Source organism: Nerophis ophidion, linkage group LG09, assembly GCF_033978795.1.
Source record: "Nerophis ophidion isolate RoL-2023_Sa linkage group LG09, RoL_Noph_v1.0, whole genome shotgun sequence".
In the NCBI taxonomy this organism is placed as follows: domain Eukaryota; kingdom Metazoa; phylum Chordata; class Actinopteri; order Syngnathiformes; family Syngnathidae; genus Nerophis; species Nerophis ophidion.
The window spans coordinates 29,111,569-29,128,410 of record NC_084619.1 but is presented as its reverse complement, the minus strand read 5'-3'; the positions used below and the strand labels follow the sequence as shown (position 1 = coordinate 29,128,410).

The following is a 16,842-nucleotide window of genomic DNA, read 5'->3' as shown; positions in this document are numbered from 1 at the left end:
GGGGTGGGTCAGTGATGCTGTGGGGCTGTTTCACTTCCAAAGGCCCTGGGAACCTTGTTAGGGTGCATGGCATCATGAATGCTTTGAAATACCAGGACATTTTAAATCAAAATCTGTTGCCCTCTGCCCGAAAGCTGAAGCTGGGTCGTCACTGGGTCTTTCAGCAAGACAATGACCCTAAACATATGGCCAAATCTACACAGAAATGGTTCACCAGACACAAAATCAAGCTCCTCCCATGGCCATCTCAGTCCCCTGACCTCAACCCCATTGAGAACCTGTGGGGTGAGCTGAAAAGGAGAGTACAGAGGAGAGGACCCAGGTCTCTGGATGATTTAGAGAGATTCTGCAAAGAGGAATGGCTGAAAATCCCTCTTTCTGTCTTTGCCCATCTTGTGAAACATTATAGGAGAAGATTAGGTGCTGTTTTGTTGGCAAAAGGGGGTTGTACAAAATATTAACACCAGGGGTGCTAATAATTGTGACACACATTATTTGATGTCAAATAATTATTTCTTTATGTGGGATTTTTTCCCCACTGAATAAATGCACTTGTATTGAAGGTTGGATTTTTCTCTTTTTTTCCATTAAGGTCCCATATTATTTAGAAAAAAAATAAAATAATTGGAAGCTAAAAAACACATCTCAACCAGGGGTGCCAATAATTATGGAGGGCACTGTATATTCCCAATAATACAAAAAATAAATAACTATCTAGCACACTCTTTCCTATGAAAAATAATTATTTTGTAACTAGGGAGACAGTCTCCTATTATTGATAGCAGGGGGGTAACATGTACGCACCCTGTAGCTGCGGACAGACATTACATCATCATCCTGGCCCTGTTGATGTTGAAACACTGAGTCACAACAGCAAAGCAGAAAAAGAGAGGAAAGGAAATGCAGGAAGTAAAAGGAAAACAAAGAAACCGAACATATACACACCCGATGACGGCTGCTTGATCTACTACTATTAGAGGCTCTAGCTTTTTCTGTTTCAGCCTGAAGTAAAGAAGAACAACAGTTGATAAGGATTAGACAGGAAACCAGGCCCAAAGTACAGGAGGAAAAAAGGCCACACAGTTGCTATGCAAAGCCCAAACAATGCAAAATCATCCAGTTTGTGAACAAACTTATATTATTCGTTGCGACAATAAACAATGCCATTTACACAGTACGGTATATATATATATATATATATATATATATATATATATATATATATATATATATATATATATACACAAACACACACACTATACTATATTTAGTTGTATATAACTATTAGTACTACAAGTGGAATTCTTAACTATCAGTTATTCAACACAGATTAAATACCATGCACAGAGGGTTTGTCAACACGCAACGCAAATAAAAAATAATAGGTAAATGTAAGCTGAAATATAGCAACTTGCTCGATGTCCAAATTAAGTTGCATGCATGCACCAAAAATTAAGTCAAACAGAGTACTGTAAAATTATAATCAGTTTCCGCGGAGTCCGCAAATCAAATACACCTAATTCTACAGTGAGGGTTATTATTGTCAGTAACTGTCGTATAGTGTGCACTAAGGGTCAGGACTTTGTCTCGAGTGAACACCACACAACAGGCTATGTTAGTAGAGTGAGAGTTTTGCAACACTCTCACTTGCCTACCATCCACTGGTGGATTTGACCCCATTTTTTGCTGCTGCTGGATGAGCGGTAAGAAAGCTGGACAGAGGGAAGGAAATGCCAGGAAAAACATACAATCATATGACACCCAAAACTGCTGAAATGTCATAACTGGCCACTGACTACTTCCAGAATCGAAATGTTTGTATTCCTGTGGACATGCAGCATGATTTTTTTCTTGAGATTATTTTGTTCATGAATGGAAAATGTATTTTGAGCTTCAAAGACAATGTGTCCTTTGCATTAAGCAAAGGATGTGAATAAGAAAGTAAGAAAAGTAATTGCCAGGTGACCGCTCTAGCGTAATTTTTGAATAAAACACAGCAAAAACTGCTCCTAGGAAGAAAATACAGATAAAACTGCTTGTAACTTCCTGTAGGAATGCCGTAAAGACATGAAACAAAACCCTCTATGTAGGTCTCACTTAGACCTACATTTTAATAATTGCCCCCACCAAAAAATTTAGATGAAGGTTTGAGTTCAACCTCCTGAGTACAGTGGGGCAAAAAAGTATTTAGTCAGCCACCGGTTGTGCAAGTTCTCCCACCTAAAATGATGACAGAGGTCTGTAATTTTCATCAAAGGTACACTTTAACTGTGAGAGACAGAATGTGAAAAAAAATCCAGGAATTCACATTGTAGGAATTTTAAATAATTTATTTGTAAATTATGGTGGAAAATAAGTATTTGGTCAATAACAAAAATTCAACTCAATACTTTGTAATATAACCTTTGTTGGCAATAACAGAGGTCAAACGATTACTATAGGTCTTTACCAGGTTTGCACACACAGTAGCTGGTATTTTGGCCCATTCCTCTATGCAGATCTTCTCGAGAGCAGTGATGGTTTGGGGCTGTCGCCGAGCAACACGGACTTTCAACTCCCTCCAAAGATTTTTTATGGGGTTAAGGTCTGGAGACTGACTAGGCCACTCCAGTACTTTCAAATGTTTCTTACGGACCCACTCCTTTTTTGCCCGGGCGGTGTGTTTAGGATCATTGTCATGCTGGAAGACCCAGCCACGTTTCATCTTCAAAGCTCTCACTGATGGAAGGAGGTTTTGGCTCAAAATCTGACGATACATGTCCCAATTCATTCTTTCCTAACACGGATCAGTCGTCCTGTCCCCTTAGCAGAAAAACAGCCCCAAAGCATGATGTTTCCACCCCCATGCTTCACAGGTGTGGTGTTCTTGCGATGCAACTCAGTATTCTTCTTCCTCCAAACACGAGTTGAGTTTATACCAAAAAGTTCTATTTTGGTTTCATCTGACCACATGACATTCTCCCAATCCTCTGCTGTATCACCTATGTGCTCGCTAGCAAACTTCAGACGGGCCTGGACAAGAACTGGCTTAAGCAGGGGGAAACGTCTGCCACTGCAGGATGTGATTCCCTGTCTGCGTAGTGTGTTACTGATGGTAACCTTTGTTACTTTGGTCCCAGCTCTCTGGAGGTCATTCACCAGGTTACCCCGTGTGGTTCTGGGGTTTTTGGTCACCGTTCTCATGATCATTTTGACCCCACGGGACAAGATCTTGCGTAGAGCCCCAGATCGAGGGAGATTATCAGTGGTCTTGTATGTCTTCCATTTTCTGATAATTCCTCCCACAGTTGATTTTTTCACACCAAACTGCTTGCCTATTGTAGATTCACTCTTCCCAGTCAGGTGCAGGTCTACAATTCTTTTCCTGGTGTCCTTCGACAGCTCTTTGGCCTTGGCCAAAGTGGAGTTTTGAGTCTGACTGTTTGAGGCTGTGGACAAGGTGTCTTTTATACAGATAACGAGTTCAAACAGGTTCCATTAATACAGGTAACGAGTGGAGGACAGAAGAGCTTCTGTTAGAAGAAGTTACAGGTCTGTGAGAGCCAGAGATCTTCCTTGTTTGAAGTGACCAAATACTTATTTTCCACCATAATTTACAAATAAATTCTTTAAAATTCCTACAATGTGAATTTCTGGATTTTTTAAAAATTAAACAATGGATGTTCGCTAACTTTTTGCAACTCAACGCCAAGAAAATGGAAATGCAGATTATCGGTCCTGCTGGACACCGACACTTATTTAATAATACCACTTTAACATTTGACAACCAAACAATTAAACAAGGCGACTCGGTAAAGGATCTGGGTTTTATCTTCGACCCAACTCTCTCGTTTGAGTCACACATTAAGAGTGTTACTAAAAAAGCCTTCTTTCAGCCCGGTAATATCGCTAAAATTCGCTCCATTTTGTCCACTAGCGACGCTGAGATCATTATCCATGCGTTTGTTACGTCTCGTCTCGATTACTGTAACGTATTATTTTCGGGTCTCCCTATGTCTAGCATTAAAAGATTACAGTTGGTACAAAATTCGGCTGCTAGACTTTGGACAAGAACAAGAAAGTTTGATCATATTACGCCTATACTGGCTCACCTGCACTGGTTTCCTGTGCACTTAAGATGTGACTTTAAGGTTTTACTACTTACGTAGAAAATACTACACGGTCGAGCTCCAGCCTATCTTGGGGATAGTATTGTACCATATGTCCCGGCAAGAAATCTGCGTTCAGAGGACTTTGGCTTACTAGTGATTCCCAGAGCCAAAAAAAAAGTCTGCGGGCTACAGAGCGTTTTCTATTCGGGCTCCAGTACTCTGGTATGCCCTCGCCATAACAGCTCGAGATGCTACCTCAGTAGAAGCATTTAAGTCTCATCTTAAAACTCATTTGTATACTCCAGCCTTTAAATAGACCCCTTTTTTAGACCAGTTGATCTTTCGTTTCTATTCTTTTTCTCCTCTGCCCCTCTCTCCCACGGGTCCGGTGGCCATGGATGAAGTACTGGCTGTCCAGAGTCGGGACCCAAGATGGACCACTCGCCTGTGCATCGGATGGGGACATCTCTGCGCTGCTGATCGGCCTCCGCTTGGGATGGTTTCCTGCTGGCTCCACTAAGGACGGGACTCTTGTTACTATGTTGGATCCACTATGGACTGGACTTTCACAATATCATGTTAGACCCGCTCGACATCCATTACTTTTGATCTCCCCTGGTGGGGGGGACCGACGTCCCACTGGGGAGAGTTTTTCCTTGCCATTATGTGGGCTCTGTACCGAGGATGTCGTTGTGGTTTGTGCAGCCCTTTGAGAAACTTGTGATTTAGGGCTATATAAATAAACATTGATTGATTGATTGATTGAAGGGGAAAATAATGGAATATGAAAACCTCACACCGCTAGCCCGCCACTTCCTTTTTACATGAGCTTCTTTTTGCTCTAATAATAACACAGATGACCTACTACTCTATGCTGTGTCACTGCTGTGATTCCAAACAGCAAGATGGAAAAAAGCTGCAATAAACTCAACATGAACAGGCTGTGTTAAAGCAGGTAACATTGATAAAAGTCTTATAAGGCCGGAGTTTGTCATTCATTACTTTGAATTTGCATGATTTCCTGTAAGGAACATGTCAATGTAACTTTAAACATACTTCGTTAACAAGCGTCCAGGAAATGATGGTGACAGAATCAAAGGTTCATATTACAGTCATTATGAAGTGCATCTTACAAACGCCGTTTCCATATGAGTTGGGGAAATTGTGTTAGATGTAAATATAAATGGAATACAATGATTTGCAAATCCTTTTCAACCCATATTCAATTGAATGCACTACAAAGACAAGATATTTGATGTTCAAACTCATAAACTTTATATTTTTTTTTTGCGAAGAAAAAAGAACTTTGAATTTCATGGCTGCAACACGTTCCAAACTAGATGGGAGAGGGAATGTTCACCAATGCGTTACTTCACCTTTTCTTTTAACAACACTCAAATGTTTGGGAACTGAGGAAACAAATTGTTGGAGCTTTGAAAGTGGAATTCTTTCTGTAGAGCTTCAGGGGTCTCCGCTGTCGTATTTTATGTTTCATAATGCGCCACACATTTTCAATGGGAGACAGGTCTGGACTGCAGGCGGGCCAGGAAAGTACCTGCATTCTTTTTTTACAAACCCACGCTGTTGTAACACGTGCTGAATGTGGCTTGGCATTGTCTTGCTGAAATAAGTAGGGGTGTCCATGAAAAAGACGCCGCTTAAATGGCAGCATATGTTGTTCCAAAACCTGTATGTACCTTTCAGCATTAATGCTGCCTTCAGAGATGACCATGCCTTGGGCACTAATGCATGCCCATACCATCACAAATGCTGGCTTTTGAACTTTGCGTCGATAACAGTCTGGATGGTTCGCTTCCCCTCTGGTCCGGATGACACGATGTCGAATATTTCCAAAAACAATTTGAAATGTGGACTCGTCAGACCACAAAACACTTTTCCACTTTGCATCAGTCCATCTTAGATGATCTCAGGCCCAGAGAAGCCGGCGGCGTTTCTGGATGTTGTTGATAAATGGCGTTCGCTTTTCATAGTAGAGCTTTAACTTGCACTTACAGATGTAGCGACAAACTGGATTTAGTGACAGTGGTTTTCTGAAGTGTTCCTGAGCCTATGTGGTGAAATCCTTTAGAGATTGATGTCAGTTTTTGATACAGTGCCGTCTGAGGAATCGAAGGTCACGGTCATTCAATGTTGGTTTCCGGCCATGCCGCTTACGTGGAGTGATTTCTCCAGATTCTCTGAACCTTTTGATGATATTATGGACCGTAGATGTTGAAATCCCTAAATTTCTTGCAATTGCACAATGAGAAACGTTGTTCTTAAACTGTTTGAATATTTGCTCACGCAGTTGTGGACAAACGGGTGTACCTCGCCCCATCCTTTCTTGTGAAAGACTGAGCATTTTTTGGGAAGCTGTTTTTATACCCAATCATGGCACCCACCTATTCCCAAATAGCCTGCACTCCTGTGGGATGTTCCAAATAAATGTTTGATGAGCATTTCTCATCTTTATCAGTATTTATTGCCACTTTTCTCAACTTCTTTGTCACGTGTTGCTGCCATCAAATTCTAAAGTTAATGATTATTTGCAAAAAAAAAAAAGTTTATCAGTTTGAACATCAAATGTGTTGTCTTTGTAGCATATTCAACTGAATATGGGTGGAAAATGATTTGCAAATCATTGTATTCCATTTATATTTACATCCAACACAATTTCCTAACTCATATGGAAACGGGGTTTGTACATAAAGGAGCTTTGGTTGGCTTACTTTTAGGTTAAATGCATCTTGGTCAGTAAGGATGGTAATCAACAAGAACTGGTTCCCAGTGTATCAATTCTTTGGAATCGCTTGCAAATTTTTCAAACAATTCCCTTTCCGTTTCTTGTGGGCGGGAATGACGTCATTAGGCAACATGCATAGTGACAACAGACAGCAACAAGGTGTCTGGGCAGAAGAAGCGCTCCAATGTTTGCTAATTTTTAAAAGAAAAGATTGCTACTGCGCTACTGGTAATTAATGCAAGGTTGCTATTTCATCAACAGGATGACATACAAGAAATATGCTGAAACATTTGAACACACAGCATGCAATAACTATAAATGAATGTTGCATTTTTGAACCGCTCCGATATCATCTCAGCAGCAAACGCCAGCACGTCATCTGGCATAAATACAACAGGTTCTGACTAACACCACCTATAATGTCAGCACTACTACCTGTAAAATTGAAATTAATGCCTTCTCATTTAGATGTGCATGACCACAGACAGACTCTGACTGGTTTCGAAGCAGGCAGTACAAGCTGCAGTTCACATCTGCCTATGGCTTTGAGTTTCACCGCGGCAGGGAAGAGTACAATGACTCCAGGAATGATGAATGTCACCGTGCATTGACAAAGTTTGTGGTAAAAAGCTTGCACCTATTTACCACTGTGCTCCTGACTTTCGGTAGATGCATGTTTTCCTCCCAGCAGATTTTCCCTCAATCATGACATTTACATTATACGGGTGGAACTCCAAAAATTTTAATATTGACTTAAAGTCCATTTATGTCAGCAATTTAACTTCAAATGTCAAACTAACATGTTTTATCAACTCATTACATGCAAATACTGGAATTATACTTAATACCAGTATATTTCAGAAAGTTGTATATAATTGCAAAAATACCGCCAGAGCCAGTATTCTTTGATGTAGGGCTAGGCGATATGGCCTTTTATTAATAACTCAACATTTTTAGGCCATGTAACGATACACGATATAAATCTCGATATTTTGTCTAAGCCTTGAATTAACACTTAATGCATATAACCACACCAGTATGATGATTCTGTGTGTCAACATTAAAACATTCATGTTCATACTGCATTAATATATGCTAATATTAAGCTTTCATGCAGAGAGGGAAATCACAACTAAGTCAATTTACCAAAACTGTATTTATTAAACAGTTATTATGCAGTGGCACAAACATTCATGTCATTTCAAAACAGAAAGTGCAGGACTGTCAGAGATAATTTAAAACAAGCCATTGTCATTAAAATGACATTGCGAAACAACACTAAATTAAAGTGCACTTTTTTGTACAGCACACCACTACAATGTTTTAAAACAAATAAAGTGCACTTTTGTGCATGATGTCGCAAAATATATTTTAATAACTGTCAAAGAAAAATTTGCTGCATAATAGGAAATCAAATAGTGTACGTCCTTCGCTATGTGGTAGGTTCCTGCGGACGTTATCTCCTGTTGTTGACTATTTTTAACCATTCTTACAATTTCCACTCAGACAATAATATTGGGGGCGTGCTTTAAAGACACTGTCTTTAGCGTTCTCAACAAACTGTCGTCACATCCGCTTTTCCTCTATACAAACAGCGTGTTGGCCCAGTCACATAATATATGCGGTTTTTACAGACACACTTAAGTGAATGCAAGGCATATACAGTGGGGCAAGAAAGTATTTAGTCAGCCACCGATTGTGCAAGTTCTCCCACTTAAAATGATGACAGGTCTGTAATTTTCAGAATGTGAAAAAAAAAATCCAGGAATTCACATTGTAGGAATTTTAAATAATTTATTTGTAAATTATGGTGGAAAATAAGTATTTGGTCAATAACAAAAATTCAACTCAATACTTTGTAATATAACCTTTGTTGGCAATAACAGAGATCAAACGATTAATATAGGTCTTTACCAGGTTGCACACACAGTAGCTGGTATTTTGGCCCATTCCTCTATGCAGATCTTCTTGAGAGCAATGATGTTTTGGGGCTGTCGCCGAGCAACATGGACTTTCAACTCTCTCCACAGATTTTCTATGGGGTTGAGGTCTGGAGACTGGCTCGGCCACTTCAGGACTTTCAAATGCTTCTTACGGAGCCACTCCTTCGTTGCCCGGGCGGTGTGTTTAGGATCATTGTCATGCTGGAAGACCCAGCCACGTTTCATCTTCAAAGCTCTCACTGATGGAAGGAGGATTTGGCTCAAAATCTCACGATACATGGCCCCATTCATTCTTTCCTTAACACGGATCAGTCGTCCTGTCCCCTTAGCAGAAAAACAGCCCCAAAGCATGATGTTTCCACCCCCATGCTTCACAGGTGTGGTGTTCTTGGGATGCAACTCAGAATTCTTCTTCCTCCAAACACGACAAGTTGAGTTTATACCAAAAAGTTCTATTTTGGTTTCATCTGACCACATGACATTCTCCCAATCCTCTGCTGTATCACCCAAGTGCTCTCTGGCAAATTTCAGACGGGCCTGGACATTGACATGGCTTAAGAAGGAAGACATGTCTGGCTCTGCAGAATTTGATTCCCTGTCTGCGTAGTGTGTTACTGATGGTAACCTTTGTTACTTTGATCCCAGCTCTCTGCAGGTCATTCACCAGGTTCCCCCGTGTGGTTCTGGGATTTTTGCTCACCGTTCCCATGATCATTTTGACCCTACGGGATGAGATCTTGTATGGAACCCCAGATCGAGGGAGATTATCAGCGGTCTTGTATGTCTTCCATTTTCTGATAATTGCTCCCACAGTTGTTTTTTTCACACTAAGCTGCTTTCCTATTGCAGATTCACTCTTCCCAGTCTGGTGCAGGTCTATAATTCTTTTCCTGGTGTCCTTTGACAGCTCTTTGGTCTTGGCCATAGTGGAGTTTGGAGTCTGACTGTTTGAGGCTGTGGACAGGTGTCTTTTGTACAAATAACAAATTCAAACAGGTTCCATTAATACAGGTAACGAGTGGAGGACAGAAGAGCTTCTTAAAGAAGAAGTTACAGGTCTGTGAGAGCCAGAGATCTTCCTTGTATGAAGTGACCAAATACTTATTTTCCACCATAATTTACAAATAAATTCTTTAAAATTCCCACAATGTGAATTCCTCGATTTTTTTTTCACATTCTGTCTCTCACAGTTGAAGTGTACCTATGATAAAAATTACAGACCTTTGTCATCATTTTAAGTGAGAGAACTTGCACAATCGGTGGCTGACTAAATACTTTTTTGCCCCATTGTACTTAATCAACAGCCATATAGGTCACACTGAGGGTGGCCGTATAAACAACTTTAACACTTTTACAAATATGCGCCACACTGTGAAGCCACACAAACAAGAACGACAAACACATTTTGGGAGAAAATCCACATTGTAACACAACAGAACAAATACCCAGAACCACTTACAGCACTAACGCTTCCGGGACGCTACAATATACACCCCCGCTACCACCAAATCCTGCCCACCTCAACCCCACACCCCGTCCTTAACCAACCCCACAATTTGCATGTAACTCCCATCTTTTTTTGAATTTATGGACTTCAATGCCTTGAAGGTGATAGTTCTACGATTTGCTCTTAATAGATTAAAAAATATGTTAAAAAAAACCAACATTGTTCTGACATGATACATTTCATTTTCTTTTCACCTTGCTAATCTTACATCTTCATCAAAATGCATCGAATCATATCACATCGAATTGTAATGTTTTAAAAAGTACTGTTAGTGAATCGTATCATAACTCATGTATCGAGATTCATATCAGATCACCATTTAAGGTAGAGAAGCAAACTCCTAGTATATACCGTATACCGCCAATTGAACTAAAAATACTGTGGTATATGTTTTGGTCAATTTCATGAGCCCTATATGAAGCATCCCCTTTAGTAAGTGATGTCCAAAATGTTATGATGTGTAGAATGATAAAAGCCTATTTACCTCTTTTTGCTGCCGTTCAAGTTCCCTCATCCGAATATCCCTGGCCTCTGCCCGAGCTGCTCTTTTTGCTGCAAGCCTGGCCTCTGCCTGTGGGACACAATATGAACACATTTGTAAGTCACTGTAAGAATTGAGATAACTAAGAAATATTCGCAGGCATATTATTGTGTTCAGGTAACAAAAACAAAAGCAGTTCTATGTAGAGCTAAAGTCATGCCAAAACTAACGATAGCCCAAATAATAGATTAATTATTTGACAATATTATTTACATTATAAGACATATTAGTACACAAAATGAAATCATTGGGTGACTTCAAATAGCAGAGAAAAAAAAAAAAAAAAATTAACTACGTATACCCACTGTGATGTTCATGTCTATTGTACTTAACAGTCAGAAAAAGGATAAGAACCCCGCAAAAATATTACAGTTACATTATTATTAGCGCGGTGCTGTCTGGCAAAAAAAAAATATTTGTTGTGCGTACGTGTTGGCACACACGGGTCCATATGAGAGTGTCTATGCTCAACTTTCTTAAAATCTGGCCGCAAAAAAACTTGATATACAATCCCCGTTTCCAAATGAGTTGGGAAATTGTGTTAGATGTAAATATAAACAGAATACAATGATTTGCAAATCATTTTCAACCCATATTCAGTTGAATATGCTACAAAGACAACATACTTGATGATCAAACTGATAAACTTTTTTTTTTGCAAATAATCATTAACTTTAGAATTTGATGCCAGCAACATGTGTCAAAGAAGTTGGGAAAGGTGGCAATAAATACTGATAAAGTTAAGGAATAATAATCAAACACTTATTTGGAACATCCCACAGGTGTGCAGGCTCATTGGAAACAGGTGGGTGCCATGATTGGGTATAAAAACAGCCTCCCAAAAAATGCTTAGTCTTTCACAAGAAAGGATGGGGCGAGGTACACCCGTTTGTCCACAACTGCGTGAGCAAATAGTCAGTTAAAGAACAACGTTTCTCAAAGTGCAATTGCAAGAAATTTAGAGATTTTAACATCTACGGCCCATAATATCATCAAAAGGTTCAGAGAATCTGGAGAAATCACTCCACGTAAGCAGCATGGCCGGAAACCAACATTGAATGACCGTGACCTTCTGTCCCTCAGACGGCACTGTATCAAAAACCGACATCAATCTCTAAAGGATATCACCTAATGGGCTCAGGAACACTCCAGAAAACCACTGTCACTAAATACAGTTTGCCGCTACATCTGTAACTGCAAGTTAAAGCTCTACCATGCAAAGCAAAAGCCATATATCAACAACATTCAGAAACGCGGCCGGCTTCTCTGGGCCCGAGATCATCTAAGATGGACTGATGCAAAATTGAAAAGTGTTTTGTTGTCTGACGAGTCCACATTTCAAATTGTTTTTGGAAATATTCGATATCGTGTCATCCGGACTAAAGGGGAAGCGAATCATCCAGACTATTATCGACGGAAAGTTCAAAAGCCAGCATCTGTAATGGTATGGGGGTGCATTAGTGCCCAACGCATGGGTAACTTACACATCTGTGAAGGCACCATTAATGCTGAAAAGTACATACAGGTTTTAGAACAACTTATGCTGCCATGTAAGCACCGTCTTTTTCATGGACGCCCCTGCTTATTTCAGCAAGACAATGCCAAGCCACATTCAGCGCGTGTTACAACAGCGTGGCTTCATAAAAAAAGAGTGCAGGTACTTTACTGGCCCGCCTGCAGTCCAGACCTGTCTTCCATCGAAAATGTGTGGCGCATTATGAATCGTAAAATACGACAGCAGAGACCCCGGACTGTTGAACGACTGAAGTTCTATATAAAACAAGAATGGGAAAGAATTCCACTTTCAAAGCTTCAACAATTAGTTTCCTCAGTTCCCAAACATTTATTGGGTTTTGTTAAAAGAAAAGGTGATCCAACACAGTGGTGAACATGCCCTTTCCCAACTACTTTGGCACGTGTTGCAGCCATGAAATTCCAAGTTAATAATTATTATTTGCAAAAAAAAAAAAAGTTTATGAGTTTGAACATCAAATATCTTGTCTTTGTAGTGCATTCAATTGAATATGGGTTGAAAAGGATTTGCAAATCATTGTATTCCGTTTATATTTACATCCAACACAATTTCCCAACTCATAAGGAAACAGGCTTTGTAAAAACAAATCACTATTATGAACAAAATTAGGTAACAGTGGAATTACAACAAGCAAGCAGTTTGTAGAAATGTCTGCTCCCACATTTTGCTGAAAAAATCCAGCGGCCTGCCGAGCCACGCAACACAGCTAGCTAGCTGCTGTAAAGGAAGATGGAGGTGGTCTAACTGTTGATGGGCTCATATCGCTCATCCTATTTGAAGCTGAAATATTCCCACAACAGCACCTTTGGCTATTTATGTTACTTTACTGTAATTAAGTGCGAATATTTGGGCACCTTACGGTTCTATTAAGATTCAGTAGCCACGAATCGATTAAAAATCTCTTATTGATGGGTCTTTAATTAATGTACAATGACGCAGTTTTACATTTTTCATTTGACTAAATAAGGGTTTATCCCTTGGAACTTAAAAAAAAACAATTGATTTTGAATAAGAAACAGTTAAATTAATTTCCATGTTTATTAAATTAATGCACATGTAAGCTAAACTGGACCTTAAGTGCCCGAAAGTAAATGAGCTGGATCTCTCGGTGAGGTGGCTAACTGCAGTCAGCAAAATTTTAGAACAGTCTGCATTACTTTATTTACAATAAATAAATCGATTATTGACTTTTACTAATCGATTCTATTATCGTTCATGTCCGAATTAAGATGCATCTAATAGTCGATTATTTCCCTCGATATCTAACTGCAATATATTGTGATTCTGCAACGCTTGCTCGGCCCTTTTGCTCAAGAAGTCCAGTGAAAGTTGATCCTAAGATTGCCTATAAATATTTGAATGGTTTATAGAAGGCTGGGAAACATGTGGTTGGATAGATCTAAAGGCATCACCTCGACCCACTGTGGTTGGAGACAGAAATGCTGAATGATGGCCCCCACGAATACCATCCCCACTGTCAAATAAGGATGTGAAAATATTCAGATTTGGGCTTTAGGGCTGTTTCTCTGCTCAGGGTACATTAGAGGGACTGAGGAGCAAAAATCTTGGTGATCATCCAGACCACTGAAGATGGGGCGTGGACAGGTCTTGTAGCATAAAAATGACCCAAAACAAAATGCCCAAGGCAACAAAGGAGTGGTTAAAAAAGATGCAGTGTAAAATCCTGGAATGGCCAGTCATTGGACATTAACATTAGAGGTGAGAATCTTTGGGCACCTCATGATTTGATTACGATCCAGTAGCTACAATTCAATTGAAAATCAATTACTGATTCATCGTTACTTTATGTATATTGATGCAGTTATTTTCGGTTGAATAAATAGGCGTTTATCACTTGCTACTTAGAAAAGTAGTGCATTTGTAATAAGAGCCAATGGAATTAGTTTTAATATTTATCAAATGAATCAAAATGTGTGCAAAACTGGAACACAAGTGCCCTAAAAAAGGAGCTTGTCTGATCTCTAGGTGAGGTGGTTCGCTGGAGTCAGCCAACATTAAGAACGGTCGGCATTACTTTATTTACAATAAATCAATCAATTATTGATGTTTACTAACACGATTTTATAATCTCCCATGTCCTAATTGCGATGCATCTAAAAATAGATTAGTTCCTCCACCTCTAATTAATACCAATAAAACATGCAAGCAGTTGAAACTCAGCGGTGCCAAGCAACAGCCACAGAAAGCATTTCTATGAACAGGAGAGGACTTAAATCCCTCCTGAGAGGTACATAACCTCTGCGACTAACTATAAGAAAAGTCTGACCGCTCTTGCTGTGTCAACAAGAGTTTCCCCACCAAGTTACAGCAGGGATGCCCAAACTTTTTAGCTCCAAGGGCCACGGTGAAAATGTACCACTGCAGCGTGGCCAAACACAGTTTATTTTAAACAAACAGCAAGTACCATAACACCATAAATATAAGTATGGAAGTATTATTGTGGCAAAATATTTTGCAAATGTGTCTCAAATAGGGCTGGGCGATATTGGCTTTTATCAATATCTCGGTATTTTTATGCCATATCGCATTATACAATATATATCTCAATATTTTGCCTTAGCCTTGAATGAACACCTGATGCATATAATCACAGCAGTATGATGATTCTATGTATCTACATTAAAACATTCTTCTTCATACTGCATTAATATATGCTCATTTTAAACTTTCATGTAGTGGCTGGGGAGAGGGAAGTCTGGGTTTCCCTGCTTAGGCTGTTGCCCCCGCGACCCGACCTCGGATAAGCGGAAGATGATGGATGGATGGATGTAGAGAGGGAAATCACAACTAAGTCAATTTACCAAAACTGTATTTATTAAATACTCTTCATTCTCTCGCGGGTGACTTTTTAAAATGAAAGAACAAATTAGTAGTGATGCTACCTTTTATAGCAACACTTCTGCTGCATACTTTGCATATAGCTGTTGTTTGCTGAATATCTTCCCGCTTGAAGCCAAACCACCGCCAGAGGATGGACCCCTGCTGTTTTTTTGGGCATTAATTGTTCTTCCTCCATTTGTGATCAGTTTCGTACCTTTTCTCTCTTGTAATGTCGCTCCGCTTGCACGACCTGCCTCAGCTAACGTTAGCCATGCTGCTACCTCTCTGCTCGGTGAGACGTATGACGCTACACGCGCGACAGTATGTGACGTATGTAAGATGGTGGGCTTGTTTTACGTCTCTGTGAGAAGGACAGACGAGAAGGAGTGAGAAACGGCTGTAGTGTATTACCCGCAGCTAAAAACAACTGCGTGAGAACGTATACCGTATTTTTCGGATTATAAATCGCTCGGGAGTATACGTCACACCGACCAAAAATGCATAATAAAGAAAGAAAAAAAACATATATACGTCGCACTGGAGTATATGTCGCATTTTTGGGGGAAATTTATTTGATAAAATCCAACACCAAGAATAGACATTTGAAAGGCAATTTAAAATAAATAAAGAATAGTGAACAACAGGCTGAATAAGTGTACGTTATATGACGCATAAATAACCAACTGAGAACGTGCCTTGTATGATAACGTAACATATTATGGTAAGAGTCATTCAAATAACTATAACATGCTATACGTTTACCAATCTGTCATTCCTAATCGATAAATCCATTGAAATCTTCTTCCTTGATGTCGCTTTTAAACAACTCTGGACTCTTGTCGTTTTCTGCTGCATATTTCACTACGCCCAGCTTGTAATCTGCAGTACATGATTTCCTCTTAGGTTCAATTTTTGTCCAGCTCTTCTCAATTTTTTTATAAATTACCGCCAACGATGAAATGATCTATTTTAATAGCTATGGCAGTAGCATATAGCAGAGTGTGTGACGATTGCTGACAATCTTCCGCGAATGAGATAAATAATATTATTTAATATTTTACGGTAATGTGCTAAAAATTTCACACATAAGTCGCTCCGAAGTATATGTCGCACCCCCGGCCAAACTATGAAAAAAACTGCGACTTAGTCCGAAAAATACAGTACTCAAATATTACGATATAGTCATTTTCTATATCGCACAGAGGCAAACCCGCGATATATCGTTTATATCGATATATCGCCCAGCCCTACTCTCAAACTGTGTGTGTGTAACCCAATTCATGTGTGTGTATTGGTGTGTGTGTCTATCAATCTGTGTGTGTGTAATTAGATCTACGTGTGTGTGTTGTAAGTTGTCTGTCCGTATTATGATTTGTCCGTGTGTAAAATAATCGATTTTTAGATGCAACACAATATGGACATGGACGTTATAAAATCGATGATTAAACATCAATAATCGATACATTTATTTTAATTAATGTAATGCAGACAGTTCTAGCGAAACGAGATCCAACCAGCTCCTTTATTTTAGGGCGCTTATTTTCCAGTTTTGCACACATGTCCAATAATTTAATAAATGTGGAAATTAATTTAACTGTTTCTGATAACAAATGCACTGTTTTTGAAAGTCGCAAGTAATAAA

The 16,842-nt window shown here is 39.5% G+C and overlaps 1 protein-coding gene across 12 annotated transcripts in view; it reads right to left on the bottom strand.

The window, feature by feature from the left end:
- The window catches only part of lrrfip2 (leucine rich repeat (in FLII) interacting protein 2), a 44,894-nt gene that overhangs the window by 14,705 nt on the left and 13,347 nt on the right, over window positions 1-16,842 (bottom strand). For 5 of the 12 annotated variants that reach the window (XM_061910736.1, XM_061910737.1, XM_061910741.1 and 2 more), the window contains exons 3-6: window positions 10,769-10,855; window positions 1,656-1,712; window positions 946-1,002; window positions 805-843 (exon numbers count right to left, since the gene is read on the bottom strand). In XM_061910736.1, coding sequence (XP_061766720.1) covers window positions 805-843; window positions 946-1,002; window positions 1,656-1,712; window positions 10,769-10,855 — 240 coding nt within the window. The remainder of the gene's footprint in view (window positions 1-804; window positions 844-945; window positions 1,003-1,655; window positions 1,713-10,768; window positions 10,856-16,842) is intronic. The other 7 variants (XM_061910744.1, XM_061910745.1, XM_061910746.1 and 4 more) reach the window with 3 other exon arrangements.